Source organism: Chrysemys picta, chromosome 10, assembly GCF_011386835.1.
Source record: "Chrysemys picta bellii isolate R12L10 chromosome 10, ASM1138683v2, whole genome shotgun sequence".
Classification (NCBI taxonomy): domain Eukaryota; kingdom Metazoa; phylum Chordata; order Testudines; family Emydidae; genus Chrysemys; species Chrysemys picta.
This window is the reverse complement of record NC_088800.1, coordinates 12,269,432-12,287,833: the sequence shown is the minus strand read 5'-3', so window position 1 is coordinate 12,287,833 and position 18,402 is coordinate 12,269,432. Positions and strand designations below refer to the sequence as shown.

Here is an 18,402-nt window from a genome sequence, read left to right as displayed (position 1 = left end):
TGACAGCAATCTGCTTGCCACTGTGTTCTTAGTGCAGGGCAGAACAAGAGCATTCCAGTGATTTTCTCTTTGTTCCTCAAACGGAGCAGCACCTTCAGCTGTCAGATACTTGCTGCAGCTTTGAAAGAGCAGAGCGATCAGGGCAGGCATTGTGGGATACTGGCAGAAGCCAATTCTGTCGACAAAACAAACAGCAGTGTCTACACTGGCTCTTTGTCGACAATAAAGGAAGGGGAAAAGAAAAAAAGTCTCTCGTGGGGTGGAGGTTTTTTGTGGCCGAAACCTGGCATTTTTCCTGAGAAAGGCGCATTGCGGTGTGTACGCTCGCACTGTTTTGTTGCCAAAAGGCAGTTTGGGGCCACAAAACTTGGTAGTGTAGACAAAGCCATAGACAAGAATAAGGCTGAAGTGTGTAGGCTCAGGGTAAGCAGGGAATAGAACAGGTAACTCTTGTGCTTTTTCTACAGCAACATGATCTATGAAAGGCTCCTTTGTTTGTTTGTTTGTTTGGCTCTATGTAAGGAAAATTTGCAAATGCAAATTTCTCTTTGACTGCTTCCATGAGCCTGTGGAGCTGACACTGGCTTTGAACTTAGTGGATTTGCTCTCTTTGGTTGTGGAGGTTTACAAGGGTCGATGAAAACGCAGCAAGAACCAACATTCTTTAAAGTTAAAGCCTCCTCCCGCTTGTTTCCTTCTCTTTCTCACTGCCTTGGGCACCTCTGTGACCCTGTGCTCATCAAGCATGATCAAAACATTCCCAAGTTCATGGCCCCCCTGAGAGAATGTTCCCCGCCCACTACACACACACTGCCACCTGGTGGTTTGATAATCCATCAAAGCATGACAGCAACAAAGAGGACCAATGCAAATCTGGGGATTTCAGCCAAATGCCATTAACGCTGCATTTAAAAACTTGACATCTGACAGTACTCAAATATGTTCCACCTTCCCAAATTGGAGGTGCCCTGTTAGAGATGCATAAACTGCCAGGCTATAATGGATTGGGTACAGTGCCAGCTGTGCAGATGCATTTGGAAATATCACTACATTAGCATCAGTCTCAGATAACAGGAGGTACAATTGTCACACGTTTTCTACCTTTTTCAGGTTTTTGTGTGTCTAATTGAGGAGGAGGAGAACGGACCTTATCTCTTGTGACTAGTGGTGGCACAACTGAAACAATTGTTTTTGTTACCAGGTGGAAAGCTTTTCACATGCAAATTATCAATATCATTGCAACATAGTGTTTTTATTCATCGAAAACAGTTTAGCTGGGCTAAAAGAAAAAAAATAATAAAAAGAAAGATTAATCTTGTTTTATATCAAACATTACACTCTGACAACAGTGAGTTGTACATGATGAAATGTTGGGATGGATCACCCCATTTTGCAATTTCCTATAGGAGAGAAAAAACAAAGGAGAATAATGGACAATTATCTGTTTTGGACATTCATGCCAAACAACAGTCAAGTGGCTGTTTATGCAGGCTTTTTATTTTCTCTTTTTCCCCATCAGAGAAATTAGTACATTTTTATAGTTGTGTATTTTATTGTCTCTTCATTGTTTACAATTCCCTCTCAGAGGCTGGGAAAATCAGGTCACGTTCCCTACTGATTCCATCCTTTGCTATTGATTTTTACTTCCAGAAAATCCTAATAGAGCTTGAAATTAATACAATTTAATTTTGCGCTCTCCATTTATTTTGTGCCAATGAGGATCTTCGCTGCTGTTGCACAGCTCTAGGTGTAGAGAATATGGCAGAGGTCGACTCCTGAGGACAATAAACACTGGGAAGAGGAGTGCGTTGATATTTTACACTCTCCATCCCAAAACAGTGAGGATCATTTGCTCCAGCCCAGTGAACCAGGTATAAATATTCCTCTCTTGGATGGTTCATCCAAAAATGGAATTTAGAGGGCCAGATTCTAATCTGGAATAAATCAACCCAGTTCCCTTGATTTTAACCTGCATCAGATTACCCCAACTGAGAATCGGACTCGATATGTCTTGCCTCTTAAGTGAAGAACACATTTCTAGACCCATGAGCCAAGTCATCCAATGATCTCAAAGCACTTTGGGAGCAGCGAAGTATCTCTGTGAGGTGGGTAAGTATTGTTTTGCATATAGTTAAACTGAGGCACAGTTTGAGTGACTTTGTCCAAAGTCAAACAGATCTGGGAAAAGAACCTAGGTCTCCTGGTTCCCGGTGCCTTGCTCTGCTCACTGGAAGGCTGCTTAGGCATGATTAGGTGTGGATCCGTTCACCAACCAAAGATGCAATGGATTCTTTCTGCAAGAGTGGGGTTTATGCAGAAGTGGGCTCTGCTATGGATGACAAGAGCCTTCGGGAGAAGACTGGGGACACTGAACCTTGCCAAATCTGCACTGCTGCTTCCTGCTAATGAACTTAGAAAGTACGCTTACTAAGTTTGCAGATGATACCAAACTGGGAGGGATTGCAACTGCTTTGGAGGACAGGGTCAAAACTCAAAATGATCTGGACAAATTGGAGAAATGGGCTGAGGTAAACAGGATGAAGTTTAATAAAGACAAATGCAAAGTGCTCCACTTAGGAAGGAACAATCCGTTTCACACATACAGAATGGGAAGAGACGGTCTAGGAAGGAGTACGGCAGAAAGGTATCTAGGGGTTATAGTGGACCACAAGCTAAATATGAGTCAACAGTGTGATGCTGTTGCAAAAAAAGCAAACATAATTCTGGGATGCATTAACAGGTGTGTTTTGAGCAAGACACGAGAAGTCATTCTTCTGCTGTACTCTGCGCTGGTTAGGCCTCAGCTGGAGTATTGTGTCCAGTTCTGGGCACCGCATTTCAAGAAAGATGTGGAGAAATTGGAAAGGGTCCAGAGAAGAGCAACAAGAATGATTAAGGGTCTAGAGAACATGACCTATGAAGGAAGGCTGAAAGAATTGGGTTTGGAAAAGAGAAGACTGAGAGGGGACATGACAGCAGTTTTCAGGTATCTAAAAGGGTGTCATAAGGAGGTGGGAGAAAACTTAGCCTCTAAGGATAGAACAAGAAGCAATGGGATTAAACTGCAGCAAGGGAGGTTTAGGTTGGACATTAGGAAAAAGTTCCTAACTGTCAGGGTGGTTAAACATTGGAATAAACTGCCTAGGGAGGTTGTGGAATCTCCATCTCTGGAGATATTTAAGAGTAGGTTAGATAAATGTCTATCAGGGATGGTCTAGACAGTATTTGGTCCTGCCCTGAGGGCAGGGGACTGGACTCGATGACCTCTCGAGGTCCCTTCCAGTCCTAGAGGCTATGAATCTATAAACTTGTTGGGGAGGAACAGACACTTCCTGCCCTGTGGGAGATGTTTCACTTTTTCAGAAGGCCTGAGGCTTTCACTGGAGGAAGCACCTGGAGGCAGGTTATAGTGTTGATAATGAGGCTATGAAAGGTTGTGGCCCTGGTTAATTTGTCATGCCTGTTTATCACGTCACCATGCTGTTTAGCTGTATAAAATGGACTGTAAACTTTGTTCATTTGGGGCTGACAGCTATGATAAAGGTTATGTGCATTTTACAGCTTTGCAAATTTGAAGGAGAAAGGTCTCACTGCACAAGGACTTATCATTCATCATATCGCAGAAGACACTATTAGATCATTTTGTCTGTCCCTCCCCTGCCAGTTCAGGACGCCACTGCTTGGTGACTCCTGCTCAGGTTAAAGACTTGGTTTTACCTATGTAGAACTTCTGCTCTCTCTGCACATCTGTGTCTTTCACATCTGCATTCTAAATCCACCATCTCTCCTCAAGTTGTCGGTTAACATCCCTAGAGAGTTAACTGTTATTTCTTGAATCTTTGGAGCTCTTGTATGGGAATTTGGTTAATACAAACTGATATTTATAAAAGGTCAAAAGGAAATGTAAAAGTGTCTTTTCTTCCTTTTCCTTTCCTTCAAAGCAGCGAATGCAACATTGTATAAAGAAGTTGCTTTTGCCACTATGCAAAGATTATAATTTTTTTCAGTATACCCAATTTTATTTAGTGCAGAATTCTAGGAGTGGAGAATTATTCTCCAAATTACCAGAGGCAAGATGATATAATAGTCTTTTATTCTATTTCAGAACATATTACTCTTCCTTTACGAACTGTTTTCCATAGTTTGCTCTAATCTTCCTGCAACCTGTCTTGTAGAGGAGATATAAAATTGAGGCCCTGACGGTTTATGGATTCCAATCCTGCCACATTTGTGCACCTGCTTAATTTTAAGTGGGCGAATAGTCCCAGTGGCTTCAATATACAGTGTGACTAAGAGCTGCAGAATCAGGCCCATTGTTTGTGATGCACTTTGGGATAAATACAATATCTTCAACAGAGGGTGTGTTAAACCCAAATCTTGCAACATCCTTTGTGGGAGAGTCTCCAGAAGGACTGTGTGCAGGCTGAAATATACTGTACTATGCTCTGTTTCTGTTATACTGATTTTGTGCCTATATTCAAGGCTGCTGTACTAGACATTTAGACCTAACTAATGCAGTAAGTTCCCCAGATTTATGTCACAGCTGCATGGAGTTATGTGACATTATGTGACTATGTTAATCAGTTACAAAACAAGTCAGTAAATTGCCTGGCTCCTTAACCCATGGAATCCAGGGAGCCAGACCCCATCCTTCATCCAGGATATTAGCTCCCTCTCCAATACTGGATCCAATTCAAGGTTCTGGTCCTCATAGCCAACGCCTGACCACCTATAGAATGGTCTTTCCCTCTGCAGCGCTCCAAGAACACGCCATCAATAGGCACCAGGCAGTCAATGGCACCAAGAGCAAGATTCTGCAGAGTTCTCTGCAAAAGTACCTAACTATGGAGCTCCCTGGTATAGGACGTCAAACTCAACTCACAATGTGCCTCCTTCAGGGCCTGATTTTGTTTCCACTGCAGTCAATAGCAGGGTTCCCATTGACTGACTTAGTGGCAGCTGATGAAGACCCAGAGCAGGCATCTATTTACACAAGTCTCTCCTTAGCAGAAGAGATGATGCTCCAGCCAACAAGCCCCATTCCCTAATAAAGTCCTCACCCAGACAGACAAACAGCCTATGGCGTATGACTCCTGCCACAAGCAGAGCATAGAATCCTGCCCTCCTACTCAGACCACTCTGAGGCTGTTCTGGTATTCAGCCAATGGGGCTGGCACACTCTAAACAGAAGGATCAGACAGAAGGGACTGAAGCACCATCTGGGGTGGAGCAGGCGGGGACCCTGAGGAGCAGAGCTTCTGTACCACTAGAGCTTCGCATAGCCGGGGAAAGTGCCTAACGTGTGGTGTTCCTAAGACTCACAGGAGGAGAGCTCCACTCCTGTTCCTCTTAGGAATCCCAGATGCCAGCCATCATACTATCCAGCCTCCCTCTCAAAGCCCCTTTTCACCGCACGCGCTACAGCCCATTTGTGAGGCTAGCCACGCAGCCCATTTCCTGTGGAGCCTCAAGATGGGGTGGGCGGAGACGCTGAGGAAATGGAAATTGAAAGGAAAACGAGACCTTTTTTTCTGGATTGCTGCAGAGGGGAAATTATGGAGCTATTTCCACTACCACAAAGTCTTATTAAACCCAAAGGTCTCGCTAGGCTCCATTATGAATACTGTTTACAGAGTCTAAATCTACTGGATATGCTCTTCTAGTATATACAGAGGCACAGTGTAATTGTACTGGACTGGCCCATGCTGTATTTTAACCTATAAATGCACAGTACCTGATGGTTTGTTCCCCCTATTTACAATTATATTCAATTTCAAAAGCCCAGCTCCCACAGGAGGCTATGAAAGGGCATCAGGTACAAAAAGATCCCCACCCCCACCCCCCGCTGCCTCTTTAATATTGGCATCTAGTACTAGGGGAACACCCCATATTCCCCTGGCTACACACAAAAAATTGTGCCACTTTAACTATACTGGTGTAGTTATATTGGTACAGCCCTCCACATACACTCAGTGTGGGCGCAGTTATAGTGGTAGCCATGTTTGATCAGTGTACCTTAGTTCCATATAACTGCATCCACATCAGGATTTGTACCAGAATATCTCTATTAATAAAAAGATCACACCCCTACTCGACATAGCTATACCAGTACAAAATTGAGTGTAGAACAGAAAATGGCAGTTCTCCAAGTGGCCCCATTTAATAACCCTGTCTTGCTTAATAGTCATCCTATTCAGGCTAAAGATGCTGTTTAAATATGTAAGCAATTAGTCTCTCTCTCTCTCTCCCCCTTATCTACCCCACCCAATCTGTGCCGCTTGTATCTGCTGCATTATAATCCACTGCATACCTCTCCAGTTTGGTGGCAAGTGTAACACCAGATAGTTCACTGTTCTGTCCAGCAACCTTTAGATCAATTGCAACAAGCCTGGGTTTTAGACACAGCAAGCCAGCTTGGCCTTAGCTAACCCCATTGCATTATTGGCCCTTTATCTCCATGGCAGGATCCATCCTGGAAACATAGCCTCATAGATGACAGGGCTGGAAGGCAAGGACCTCTTAGGTCATTCTCTGGTTCAACCCCTCCTCCTTTTCCTCTCCTCCCACCCCCTCACACCCACACCCACACCCATCACAACCCTGCCTGTGAAAGAAATTGCAGCTCTAACCCCAGCAGCCATTTCTCTCCAGCATAGAAACTAAGATTCTGGCTGTAGCTTGCAGCAGGTTACTGGGGCTGGTTGTGTGACAGACACCTCTAGGTCTCTGGGAAGTAAAACTATTGTGTTCCTTTGCTGGTAAACACAATGGGCCAAATTAATCCCTGATGTAACTCTAGTGAGCTTGAGTCACACCAGGACAACAATGTATTATTACAAAAGCAGCATCACACTTTTCAAATACTTATTTTCCCCCATGTTATATATTAATACTAATAAGGAATGTTAATAATGAATCATATATGTTATGTTTAGATAGTGCTCTTTATCCCAAAGGACTCCACTTAATGTATACATTATACAAGAAGGGGAAAGGTACAATCACTACTGTATTAAATGTGATTATAATAATCATCATTATTAATAGTATATTTTGTCCGAAACCTGCCACCAGTTGGCACTCCCTCCAATACACGCATAAGCAATTGTCCTGCAAAAATTCCTCCAACGCCTATATTTATGTGTGCAGATTGTGTACAAAGGAAGGCTGGTGCACACATCATTTTGTAGGTGCAAAATACTTCCAGGGGCATTTTTGCCAGTACACATCTAGAGGGCTTGGCTATAAAATTTGGATCCCTGTGCAATGGGGTGCTGGTCCATGATAGGTGATAGGGTAATACAAATAATAAGTAATCTAGTGCCTTTCATCTGAGGGTCTCCTACCACTTAGCAGACAGTAATGAATGAAGGCAGATCACACCCCCTGGGCAGGGGTAAGTTTTAATCATACTAAGTCCATCTTCTGTACATAGTAGATCTCACATGGGTCCATAAGGAGTGGCCAGAGGTTCTGCCTATGCCAGGGTATAGCACCTCCAATGCCATGAGAGGTGTGTGGATCTGCCCCACACTTATGAAGCATTTGCCCCTGCCCACACCTCTACCTGCCCTTGTCTGTGTCAGGGGAGTGCAGGCAAGAGCTCAGTGCTGTCCCCAGGTGCTGGTCTGTGTGTCAGACAAACTTTGAGGGGGGGGGGGGGAGGGACGGAGGGAGGGAGGAAGGGGATACATTTCCCAGTCTCTGTCTCCTTCCCTCCCTCCCTCCCTCTCTCAGCGTCAGGGAGGGTGGGAAAAGCGCTCTCCTGCTCCTTTGCAAAGAGGGGACCGGGCTCTGCCAGCAGCCCCTGCCCACCCCCGGGCTGCAGGGAAGGGCGAAGAAGGAGCGAACCCGGCGAGTCGGGCAGGGGGTGGGGGCGTTTCTCGGGCGAGCCCCCGAGCTGCTGGCACTCCCGGGGGGTTCCGCCCAGGACCCCAGAGCGGCTCCCCAGCCAGCCGCCCCCCGCCCCCGGCCAGGAGCCATGCAGCTGCCGTGCCGGAGCTGGGCGCTGGCGCTGCTCACCCTGCTCGTGGGCTTCCTCATCTTCGTGGACATCTCGGAGCTCGAGGAGGAGGAGAGCGGGTAAGCAGCCCCGCGCCCTGCCCCGCCGCCTGCCGCCGGGGAGCCGGCTCCGGGACGGGCGCTCGGGAGGCACCGGTGGGCGCTGGGCTGTCTGCAGGGGGGTCGACTGCCCGGAGGAAAGGGGGTGCTCCGTGCTGGAGGGGACAGGGTGCCGGGGAGGGTGCTGGGGGAGGAGAGAGGTTGGTGCTGGGGGAGGAGAGAGGTGCCGGGGTGAGTGCCGGGGGGAGGAGAGAGGTGGGTGCTGGGGGAGGAGAGGGATACCGGGGTGGGTGCTGGGGGAGGAGAGAGGTGCCGGGTGGGTGCTGGGGGAGGAGAGGGGTGGGTGCTGAGGGAGGAGAGGGATACCGGGGTGGGTGCTGGGGGAGGAGAGAGGTGCCGGGTGGGTGCTGGGGGAGGAGAGGGGTGGGTGCTGGGGGAAGAGAGGAGTGCCGGGGTAGGTGCTGGGGGAGAAGAAAGGTGGCTGCTGAGGGAGGAGAGGAGTGCCGGGTGGGTGCTGGGGGAGGAGAGAGGTGGGAGCTGGGGGAGGAGAGGGGTGCCGGGTGGGTGCTGGGGGAGGAGAGAGGTGGGTGCTGGGGGGAAGAGGAGTGCCGGGTGGGTGCTGGGGGAGGAGAGGGGTGGGTGCTGGGGGAAGAGAGGAGTGCCGGGGTAGGTGCTGGGGGAGAAGAAAGGTGGCTGCTGAGGGAGGAGAGGAGTGCCGGGTGGGTGCTGGGGGAGGAGAGAGGTGGGAGCTGGGGGAGGAGAGGGGTGCCGGGTGGGTGCTGGGGGAGGAGAGAGGTGGGTGCTGGGGGGAAGAGGAGTGCCGGGTGGGTGCTGGGGGAAGAGAGAGGTGGGTGCTGGGGGAGGAGAGGGGTGCCGGGGTGGGTGCTGGGGGAGGAGAGAGGTGGGTGCTGGGGGAGGAGAGGGGTGCCGGGGTGGGTGCTGGGGGAGGAGATGACGGAGGAGAAAGGAAGGAGGGGCGGGGGGTTCAGGAGAGTTTCTTTGTCTGGTTCTCCGGGTCTCTTGCCTTTGCCGAGGTGGGAAGGGGGCGTGTTTCGCTCTCTGCTCTCGGGGACTGAGCAAGTGGGGAACGAGGGTCTCTGAGAAGCGAACAGGGGGCGCGGGGAGCAGATACCGGCCCGACTAGCGATGGGGGAAGCCGGCACCGGTACCGGCGGGATGGGGAGCGGGTAGGATCCGATGTGATGGGAGAAACAGGTGCCGGTCCGGGTGGGAATGGGGGGAGCCGGTACCGGTCCGGATGGGAATCGGGGGAACAGGTACCGGTCCGGGTGGGGATGGGGGAGCCAGTACCGGTCCGGATGGGGACGGGGGAACAGATACCGGTCCGGATGGGATGGGAGCGGAGAGAGCCCAGTGTGAAATGTGCAGGGGTTTCCACGCGGTGGGGCTGGGGTTCTATGATTAACTCCCTGTGAGCCCCCCATCTCTCCCTCCTCCCCTGGACCCGTCTGTGTCTTGCTCCGAAGGCTCCTCCCTCCTCCACTCCAGCCCCGGGCTAGCAACTAGCTGCGGTGAGCAGGTGGGTCTCTTGTAGCCGCTGGCCTGGAGACCCTGCCAGGTGGCCGCTGGGCGTGACTCCACCCCATAATAACCTACGCCCAGGGGCCGCTTGGCATTAAAAGGCCAAGCATTCTATAGGGGCACGGAGTGGGGATGGAGGGGGCACTTTTATAAACAGCGCCGGATTTCTGTTAACCTGCAGAACTCACTGCTGCAGGCAGCATGGAGGCAAAAGATCTGAGATTTCTATGCATCAGAGTCCCGCTAACGCCATCCAGGCTGAAACGACAAGGGTCCCCTCACTCCTCTTAGGAGCAGGGAAAGATTTCCCCTCCTCCTTCCCAGCACAAAGTGCCTAGCACACAGCTGGCACCATAAAATAAAGTCATTAATCCTCTTCATGGTTTTATTATTACATTATACTGGGTGCATTTCCTGGTGCTGAGGGCAGGAGGAGTTACAGAGGGCAATAACTTTCCTTTGCGTCACCAAGAGACAGGGATACTGACCTAGGTGGACCATTGCTTCTCTTCCCTGCCCTGTTCCCATCAGTCAGACAGCTCTAATCCCCCGTCCTCTTTTTCCTCTCCCCTTGTCTTTCTCCACTGCTCCTCTTCCCTCTCTCCCAGCTTCGACCCCTTTGGGGTCTGTCTCTTTCATGCTTGCCGGCACCACTGCAGAAAACCATCTTACGGAGTTACTGATCAGTCATAGTTTTCATTAGGGATTCCCTATGCCCCCCTAAGCCCCGCCCTCCCCCCCCCCCCCCAGACCTCATTGTTATGTACATTTGGATGAAAACTGGACACTTGTTACTGACGGATCCGTATCCCCAGTCTGTGGCATCTGAGTTTGTTGCTGTGGAGAGGAGGACGGGCCCTCAAAGGAGGGATTGCATATGAATCCAGGTGCAGAAGCGGCAGCAGGGTCCAGAATAACGACCAGCCTGTTGGAACACAACTGTTTATAAGACGAGATCAGGGGCGTTGCAATGGACAGTGGAATCTTACACCTCTACGTTCAAATCCCAGACAGGTTGGCAGTGACTGAAAGTTATCAGGTGCTGGCCTCTCTGAAATGTGTTTGCTGGTCTCCATCCAGAGCTAAACACATCATCTAAACGGACACGCTGCCTGCCCCCTTGGTGGCCACTGCAAGGAGGCCAAGGACTGAACGGTCCTCGGAGGTTCATCTGCACAGTTGTCCTTAGACTGTAAACTCTACAGGGCAGGAACCGGCTCTTTGTTACATGTTTGTACAGGGCCTTGTGGTAAGAGGTCCTGATCCCTGATTGGAGCCCCGAGATGCTACCACAATACAGGACAATGTAGGGAAGTTGCTACTGTCTTTTCTGCACCTGTTCTGGGGATATAATCTTGGCTTTCGGACTCAGGGCTGTGTGATTCCAGCATCTTTTGGAGACACGATGGGTATGTCTACATTTCAATTGAACACCCCCGGCTGGCCCATGTCACCTGGCTCAGGCTCGCAGGGCTTGGGCTATGGGGCTATTTAATTACGGTGTAGACCATGGGTTCTCAACTGGGAGTCGCAACCTCTCAGGGCGGGGGGTCACGAGGTTATTACATGGGGGCCGTAAGCTGTCAGCCTCCACCCCCAAACCTCGCTTCGCCTCCAGCATTTACAATAGTGTTAAATATTAAAAAATGTGTTTTTAATTTAGAAGCGGGGTCGTGCTCCGGGGCTTGCTGTGTGAAAGGGGTCACCAATACAAAAGTTTGAGACCCCCTGGTGTAAACATTTGGGCTTTGGAGGAGGCTCCCTTAAGGAGGGAGGGTCCCAGAGCCCAAGCTCCAGCCTGAGCTTGAAAGTCTACAAAGCAATTAAACGGCCCCATAGCCCGAGCCCCACAAGCCCGGGTCAGCTGACATGGGCCAGCCCCAGGTGTTTCACTGCATATGAAGAGGAGAGATTAGCTGCAAATGTGCAAAATAGAAGGGGGACAGCGTAGAGAAACAGAATGTTTCCAAGTTTTCCAACAGTTCTTAGTGCATCTTTGAGAGCAAAGTTGTTCTAAATTAGAGATGGTAGGAAGCTGGATTTGCATCCAGATCTGCACTTCAACCCTCCAAGTTCAGGAATGCTTGGATCCCAGGTTGTGTTTCAGCCCTGCTCCTCTGATCTCAATCCACTCCTTTCTCTTTGTTCAGCTTTCTTGGCCTATTGAAATGAAAGCACTGTCTGACATGGGTCCTCTGGAAGGACCAAGTAACCAAATGGGGGCTGTCTCTATTCCCCTCATGTCTTTCCTTGGCTTAGACATGCCCCTTGATTATTTTAAGGAGAAGAACAGCTTGCCCACTTTTACACATACACTATGCATCCTGTCCAGAAGAATATGGCTCACATGGGAAGGGGTTGGGTGGGAGGGGAGCAACCTGCTTGTCTCACCCTCAAACACTGGGAAGTCTCAAGCATCCCAGTAAAAGAACAAATGGATAAAATGCTCATTAAATTCAAAGTGAAAAGTGTGAGTATAATTGGCCAGCTGACAAAAAAAATCAGGCTGTTTCCAAGGACAATAAGTCCTCAGCATCAGTCTACAGAGTGAGAGCTAAGGAGCAGGGGTGGCTGGAGCTACTGAAGTGTGACAGATGTTTCAGGGAAAGCCAGTCACTAGGTTTGTTTGTTTCTCAAGCAATCCTTGCTGTTCCACATATTATTAGCCCCCCCACCTTGCTGCAGATGGGGACAAACTGAGACAAAGAATTAAAAGGAGGGCGTCAGTGCCAGGCTTAGAATTCAAGAACTACTCGCTGCCAGCGCTGTGCTCGGCCCATCAGCCCATCCCTCTCTTTCTCTTCCTCATGGCCTGTGCACTGTTTTTGTAGCAGTATCACTATGTCCATTAGGGGTAGGATTTGTACCAACAAGTTATATTGGTTCAACCCTCTACCGTGGACACCAGATCATTTATTTAGTGAGATAATAGTTTCCCTCCTTGTATGTGAATAAGCTATGCCTTTATAGTGGTATACCTGTGTCCACATTAGATGGGTTGTACCACTTTGGCTATACGGGCATAGTAAAAGAAATGCAACTTTTGTGGGTAGGCAAGTCCATTCACCTCTCTCTGGTATGTTGCCCTTATGAAGCATTGGCATTTCCAATTGACATTGGTACTTAGTTTTCAAAGACTTGCCTGATTCCAGGCAACTGGAACTTTAATCTTGCAGAGATTTCCTTCCTGTAGGTCCCTCTGTGCTGTGCCCTTTGCTTCCCCTGAAATACTCAGGGCAAAGTTCCCTTGTAAGGCTTCCCTCTAGAACACACCTTGGGGAAGCTGTGACATGAGCGTGGCTGTTTTCTTATTCACCTTAGCCAGTGTGGCGTAATGGGAAATAATTGCCCTGCCCCTCTGCCTCTCACTGCAGGGAGAGACAAAGGCTGGTGGAATAATTATTGTCAGTAACTGAGAGTAAAAACGTCGTTCCCTTTGTGAAGTTTAAAGGGACAGTGTCCCCTAGCAAGTTCTGCAGGGATCCATGCCCTTGCTGACACCAGGTGACTTCATCAATAAGCCATCCTGGTGCACACTTGACACTGAGTCATGCTTAATATGTATTAACGCTTTCTCTGCTGGACCAGACTGCATGCCTCTCAGCCTCCGTTCTAGAGAAAATATATACTGCTCTTTCAAATGAATGGTGTTGCCAGTGATTTTTGGCCAGCTTGGAAAATGGAGGATGGCACGCTACCCTTTGCTAGTGTGACTTAAAAGTCCCATTGAATCCCTCACTTCATCTGGATGTGCACAGAGTAACTGCAGCCTGTAGGGCCCATTTCCAGGACACGGTGGCTTTTCCTCTCAGGCATAAAGCTGGCCTCTCCCAGCCATGCCTCCTGGCTGGATTATTGTAACCCTGCCCTTGATCCAGCTTCTGGAAGCTGTCGCGGCTGCAGAACTCAGTGGCACCTCGCCCTTTGAGTGTGTGGGTTTCTACGCTTACTTACCAGGTCTGTGCTCTCTTTTGGCTACTTCTTCAGCTGGAAGTGCAACGCAAGGTGTTGCTGGTGAAAATGTTTAAACCCTGGGACCCTGTTAGTGCCTCCTTAAATTTAGACCGTTTGTCTGCTACCACTGTCTGGAACTCAGCTTTCCCGGTTCAGTGGCAGAGGGTTCTCAGTTAAGAGTCTCCCTCACTGGGCAACAGATCCTCAGCTTGGCCAGCTTCAGATCCCACCACAGGACTGTGTCTGGCTTCTGAGTGTTCACTGAGCATTAGCGGCTGCTTTGCCATTGCGTTTGTTTTCTGTTTGTGGTTGTAGGGCAGAAGAAACAACAGGGGGGGCTTCCGGGGTCAGTTATGATGGCTGAATGTTTGTATGCTTTACCTTGATTGTGTTGGCAAGTCTGGAGTGACAACTTGATGTGTTGAATTTCTAACACTTCTGGCCCAGAGGATCTCTCACCGTGGTCCATGGAGCACTCATGGTCTGCTTAGGTCTTCCAGGCACTCTGATCTGCAGCTTCTGTCTCAGAGGTGAAGCACCTGTCGGTCTTAGAGTGATGTTTCCTCTAGTCCTGTCCAAGTCTCTCTTAGGGTTTTCAGGGGATTTTTTTTTTTACCCAAGTAAACTAAAAAAAAACAAAATAACCCAAGTCTCTCTCTGAACTCTGGGTGGCTGCTTCTGGTCTTCCTTTGCTGAGTGTTTCATTAGTGTAAATTCAGCTGTGATTAAGTAAGAGCAAATGGGGGGATCAGGCAGAGGTGTTTTGCTCCAAAAAGAGCCAATGCTACTATTGAAAGAGATGCTGTGGGATAAATGAGGAATAACCCTGTGGCTGTACACATAGATGCGTGGTGATGTGAAATGTGTGAATAATCCCACTTCCTGAAGCATGCTACTGCTTTTACTGTAAAACAGTGATAAAACAAGAGTAATAATGACTGATAAGTCATGCCCCATTGCCGTTATATTGGGCCTGTGTGTGGATCTGAAACCCCGACACTTCAGAGATGCCTCCTTTTTTTATCGATCTGGCTCATTGTTTTAAAACAAGTTCAAGAGACAGTAAGATAGTTTTAGGAAGAGAAAGAGTCAAGAACCTAGAACCAAGCTCGCCCTGGGGCTGGGTGCCCAATAAAGGCCAAGACAGATACCAAAGGAGATTGAGATAACACATAACAAGTGCTGCTCTGGTTGCACCAAGTGCCATTTCCCCATCTGTTGGTTCTTTGGGTTGCATGTTTGAAAGCAATGGAAAAGGGGTTTCGCTGCATAACTCCCATCACCATCAATGAAAATGGATCCCAGCGTCATGTCCTTGTGAAAGGCAGTTTGAGGATTCCCTCCCATTGCCTCATTCTAGGCTACCTCAGCTGCACTTCTGTGTTTAGATTTGTTCCTTTCATGCTCATTCGTCACTGATTTCTCCATGTCAATGTAATTAGCTTTTCCTCTCTCAGGCACTAGGCATGGGGTCTTGGTTCCTGTGTCTTCAGGTTACACTTGCAATGAGACAAACACGTATTTGTGACAAGGCAGAAAACTGAGGGCCAAATTCTGCTCTCATTTACACTGCAGTAGACCTGGAGTGGCTACACTGAAGTCAGTATCGGAATGGCATAGCCATGTCTACACGGAGAGTTGTAGGGTATTCTCCCACCACTGGTCTAGCACCAGTGCATCTCCATTGCGGCACGCAAAGTTGGGAGTTGTAACATAGTTCAGAAGTCAGTGTGTCTTCTAGATCTGCTCTAGACCTCACCAGTGGCTCATCTCCACCAGCACTCCCCTTGTTACTAGTCCTGGTGGAGCTGCATCAGCCCTACAGCAAGAATGTGGGAATTTCCCTGAAATGCTCAGCGTGGACGCAGTCTCTAGAATTCAGTCTCATGACATTAGGAGGAATTAAGCTCACAGCTCTAAAAATAGCATCTGATATTTAGGAAGGTTTTAACACCGAGGCTGCCAAGCTGTGACAACGTGAGCAAGTGAGATTTCAAATATTTGTAAGTGAGATTTCAAATGTCTCATTGAGACACATTGCCAGGTCCTTCATCCCAGCAGAGAAATGCATTCACAATTTCCTAATCCCAAAAGAGGGAACCTCACTTGCCAGGAGAGTGGGAGTTGACAAGTCTCTCTAATGGCCCCTACTCCAATGTCCTCTCAATCCTGGTCTTTTTCATACCCTGCAGTGACAAGTGCAAAGGCCACTGCTGAAAAGTCAGGCGGGGGAGGACGACGATGGACAATCTGCCACTATCAGATGTCCTGACTCCTTACAGCGGGTTGTGAAATGTGATACGGTTTGAGCAAGATGTATCTATGGTAGTAACAAATCTGGGCTTTGGGAGGAGTGGCATTTAAATATCTGACCTCAAGCCTCAAAAATATTTCTCTGATCCCCTCACTTCTCTACTGACTTTGGATTTTATTTCTGACTTGTGAGTCAGGTTAGTACTTATGGAAATCTAGGACTAAGACAGGTGGTGAGAGCCAGGCATACAGCAGGCCAGCACCCAACAAGTTTCACACACACAGCTCTGCAAATCACCTTAACCAGCCTGACTGCAGAACCCGCTGCTGTCCCATTCCTAGGCCCCGCACAATTCTGCCAGTGCACCTCACTTCACTTCTGATGCCTGCTGCTAGTCCATTCCTGGATCCCCCACTGTTCTGTCAATTCAGTTCACTCCTCATGTACAGCACCCACTGCTGTTCCACAATTCATCTTGAGCCAGATGTGCTGTATTGTGATATGCTCAAATGGAGAACAGGGCGAGGCAAACCACATTAATTTTCAAGCCAGAATCATATGTCCAGGTGAAAGGTTCATGTATAAACTGAAGCCCAGCTGAACCAGCCCTAGTCAAGCTTGCTGGACTCAGACCGAACCTTCACCAGACAGCAGCACATTTGTCCCAGTCGGGGGGTGGGGAGGAATGGTATCTGGGTGTGTTAGCATCTGTGAGCAGAACTGTGTTTGCTGTCAGTATAGTACCCTGTGTCTGTCTGAGAATGTGTGTGTTTTCTGTCTGTGTGTATATCTATGTGTTTGCATGTTGAGTCTATGTGTGTGTGTTAGTGTGTCTGTGTATGCATATGTTTGTGTGTCTGTCTGTAAGGCTGTGTGTCTGTCTATGAGTTTATGTCACTGTGTAAATCTGTGCCTGAGTGTTTGTGTGTATAAGTGAGTGTGAGTTTCAGGGCTGGCTCTGGCTTTTTGGCCACCCCAAGCAAAAAAAAAAAAATCGGGGCGGCCAGAATGGCAAAGCAGGGGGAGAAAAAAAAAAACCTGCGGCGCGGCCGGAGCCAGGGTGCAGGGGGACTCCCTGCGCTGCAGACGTGCCCCGGCTAGTGGGGGTGAGGGGGAGGGAATGGGGGGAGAGAGAGAAGGGGAGCGGCCAGGGCTTCAGTGGGGCGCTCGCCACACAGCCCCAACCACTGCGCCGCCTGCCGGGAGGGCTCCGCGCCGCTCCGGTTGGCGGCCAGGGAAGGACGCAGGCTGCCCTGCCGGGCTTGCTACAGACCTGGCACCGGCTGGGGCAGACGGAGTGCGCAGCCCGCTCCCAGAAGGGCGCTTCCCTCCTCCGCACCGCCGCCCCCTACAGGGCAGCCAGATCGGCAAACAAAACAAAACAAAAAAGTGGCCGTGCCATCCTAGGATAGGGTGACCAGATGTCCTGTTTTTATAGGTACAGCCCCGGTTTTGGGGACTTTTACTTATATAGGCGCCTATTACCCCCCCCATCCACTGTCCTGTTTTTTCATAGTTGCTATCTGGTCACCCTACCCTAGGATTGGGCGGAATGCCGCCCCATAGAATCTGCCGCCCCAAGCACGAGCTTGCTCGGCTGGTGCCTGGAGCCGGCCCTGGTGAGTTTCTGTTCCTGCAGTTTCTGTTCTGACACTGTCTTCTTGGGTGACCATGGGCAACTCACTTACCTTCCCTGCCCTATCTGTAACAGGGAGATGATCAAATGTACTTGGCTCAAAGGAGGGTGATGGAACTTAATGAATCAGTATTTGAGATCGGTTATAACTATAATACGTTGTACCTCGATAGAACCTGTTTTCTGGGAATATCAAAGGACTTGAATTTAGTTTAACAGTCCCCACCCCCATGGACTATGTAGCTATGATTGTCTCCATTTTCCAAAGGGAAGAAACTGAGGCACAGAGTTAAAATGGCTTGCCCAAGGTCTCTCAGGAAGTCTGTGGTAGAACTAGCTATAGATCCACTAGAACAAGGTGCATATTGCAAAAATGATCATTGAGCGTTGTTTGTAATTTTTCAGCCAGTTCACTTTTACGGTGCCCTTTTTTGGGTTCATTTTCCATGAATATTCTAGTGAAAGAGCTGACTGGCAAGGATGTTTATTGCAACTTTGAATTTTAAGGGGCTATTGGAGTATATTTCAAATTCATAATCCTGAGAATCTGGACCAGAAAAACTGTCTCCAGAGTTCCACTCATCCAAATATGCAACGTGACCTAGTTGTCCAATCAAAGCAGATTGGAACTTGCATATCGAAAACTCACAACACACTCACAATCACAAGCTTGTGAATAAGCTACAGACTAAGAACGGTTCCCAAAGAAGAGTGAGCAAATCATTTAAGAAAAAAAGTGCCTTTGAGAAAAATCGCAGGCTGGTCACAAACAAGTTGTGAATAGGAAATTCTTCAAATAAATGATTCATCGTAAATGATTCATTAGATTCTAGAGTCTGAACTATGGGACAATCTTTCCTCCCCATCCTGTGATTTACAAATCATATCACCTTACATTTGTATACAGCGCTTCTTGGCCAACATAACACCTTCCATAGCCCAAATTCAGCCCCAC

The 18,402-nt window shown here is 48.7% G+C and overlaps 1 protein-coding gene across 1 annotated transcript in view; it reads left to right on the top strand.

Moving 5' to 3' along the window:
* Positions 1-7,730: 7,730 nt before the first annotated feature.
* ST8SIA2 (ST8 alpha-N-acetyl-neuraminide alpha-2,8-sialyltransferase 2) overlaps positions 7,731-18,402 on the top strand; it is a 43,880-nt gene continuing 33,208 nt past the window's right edge. The window contains exon 1 of the mRNA XM_065559268.1: positions 7,731-8,082. Coding sequence (XP_065415340.1) covers positions 7,982-8,082 — 101 coding nt within the window. The 5' untranslated portion in view covers positions 7,731-7,981. The remainder of the gene's footprint in view (positions 8,083-18,402) is intronic.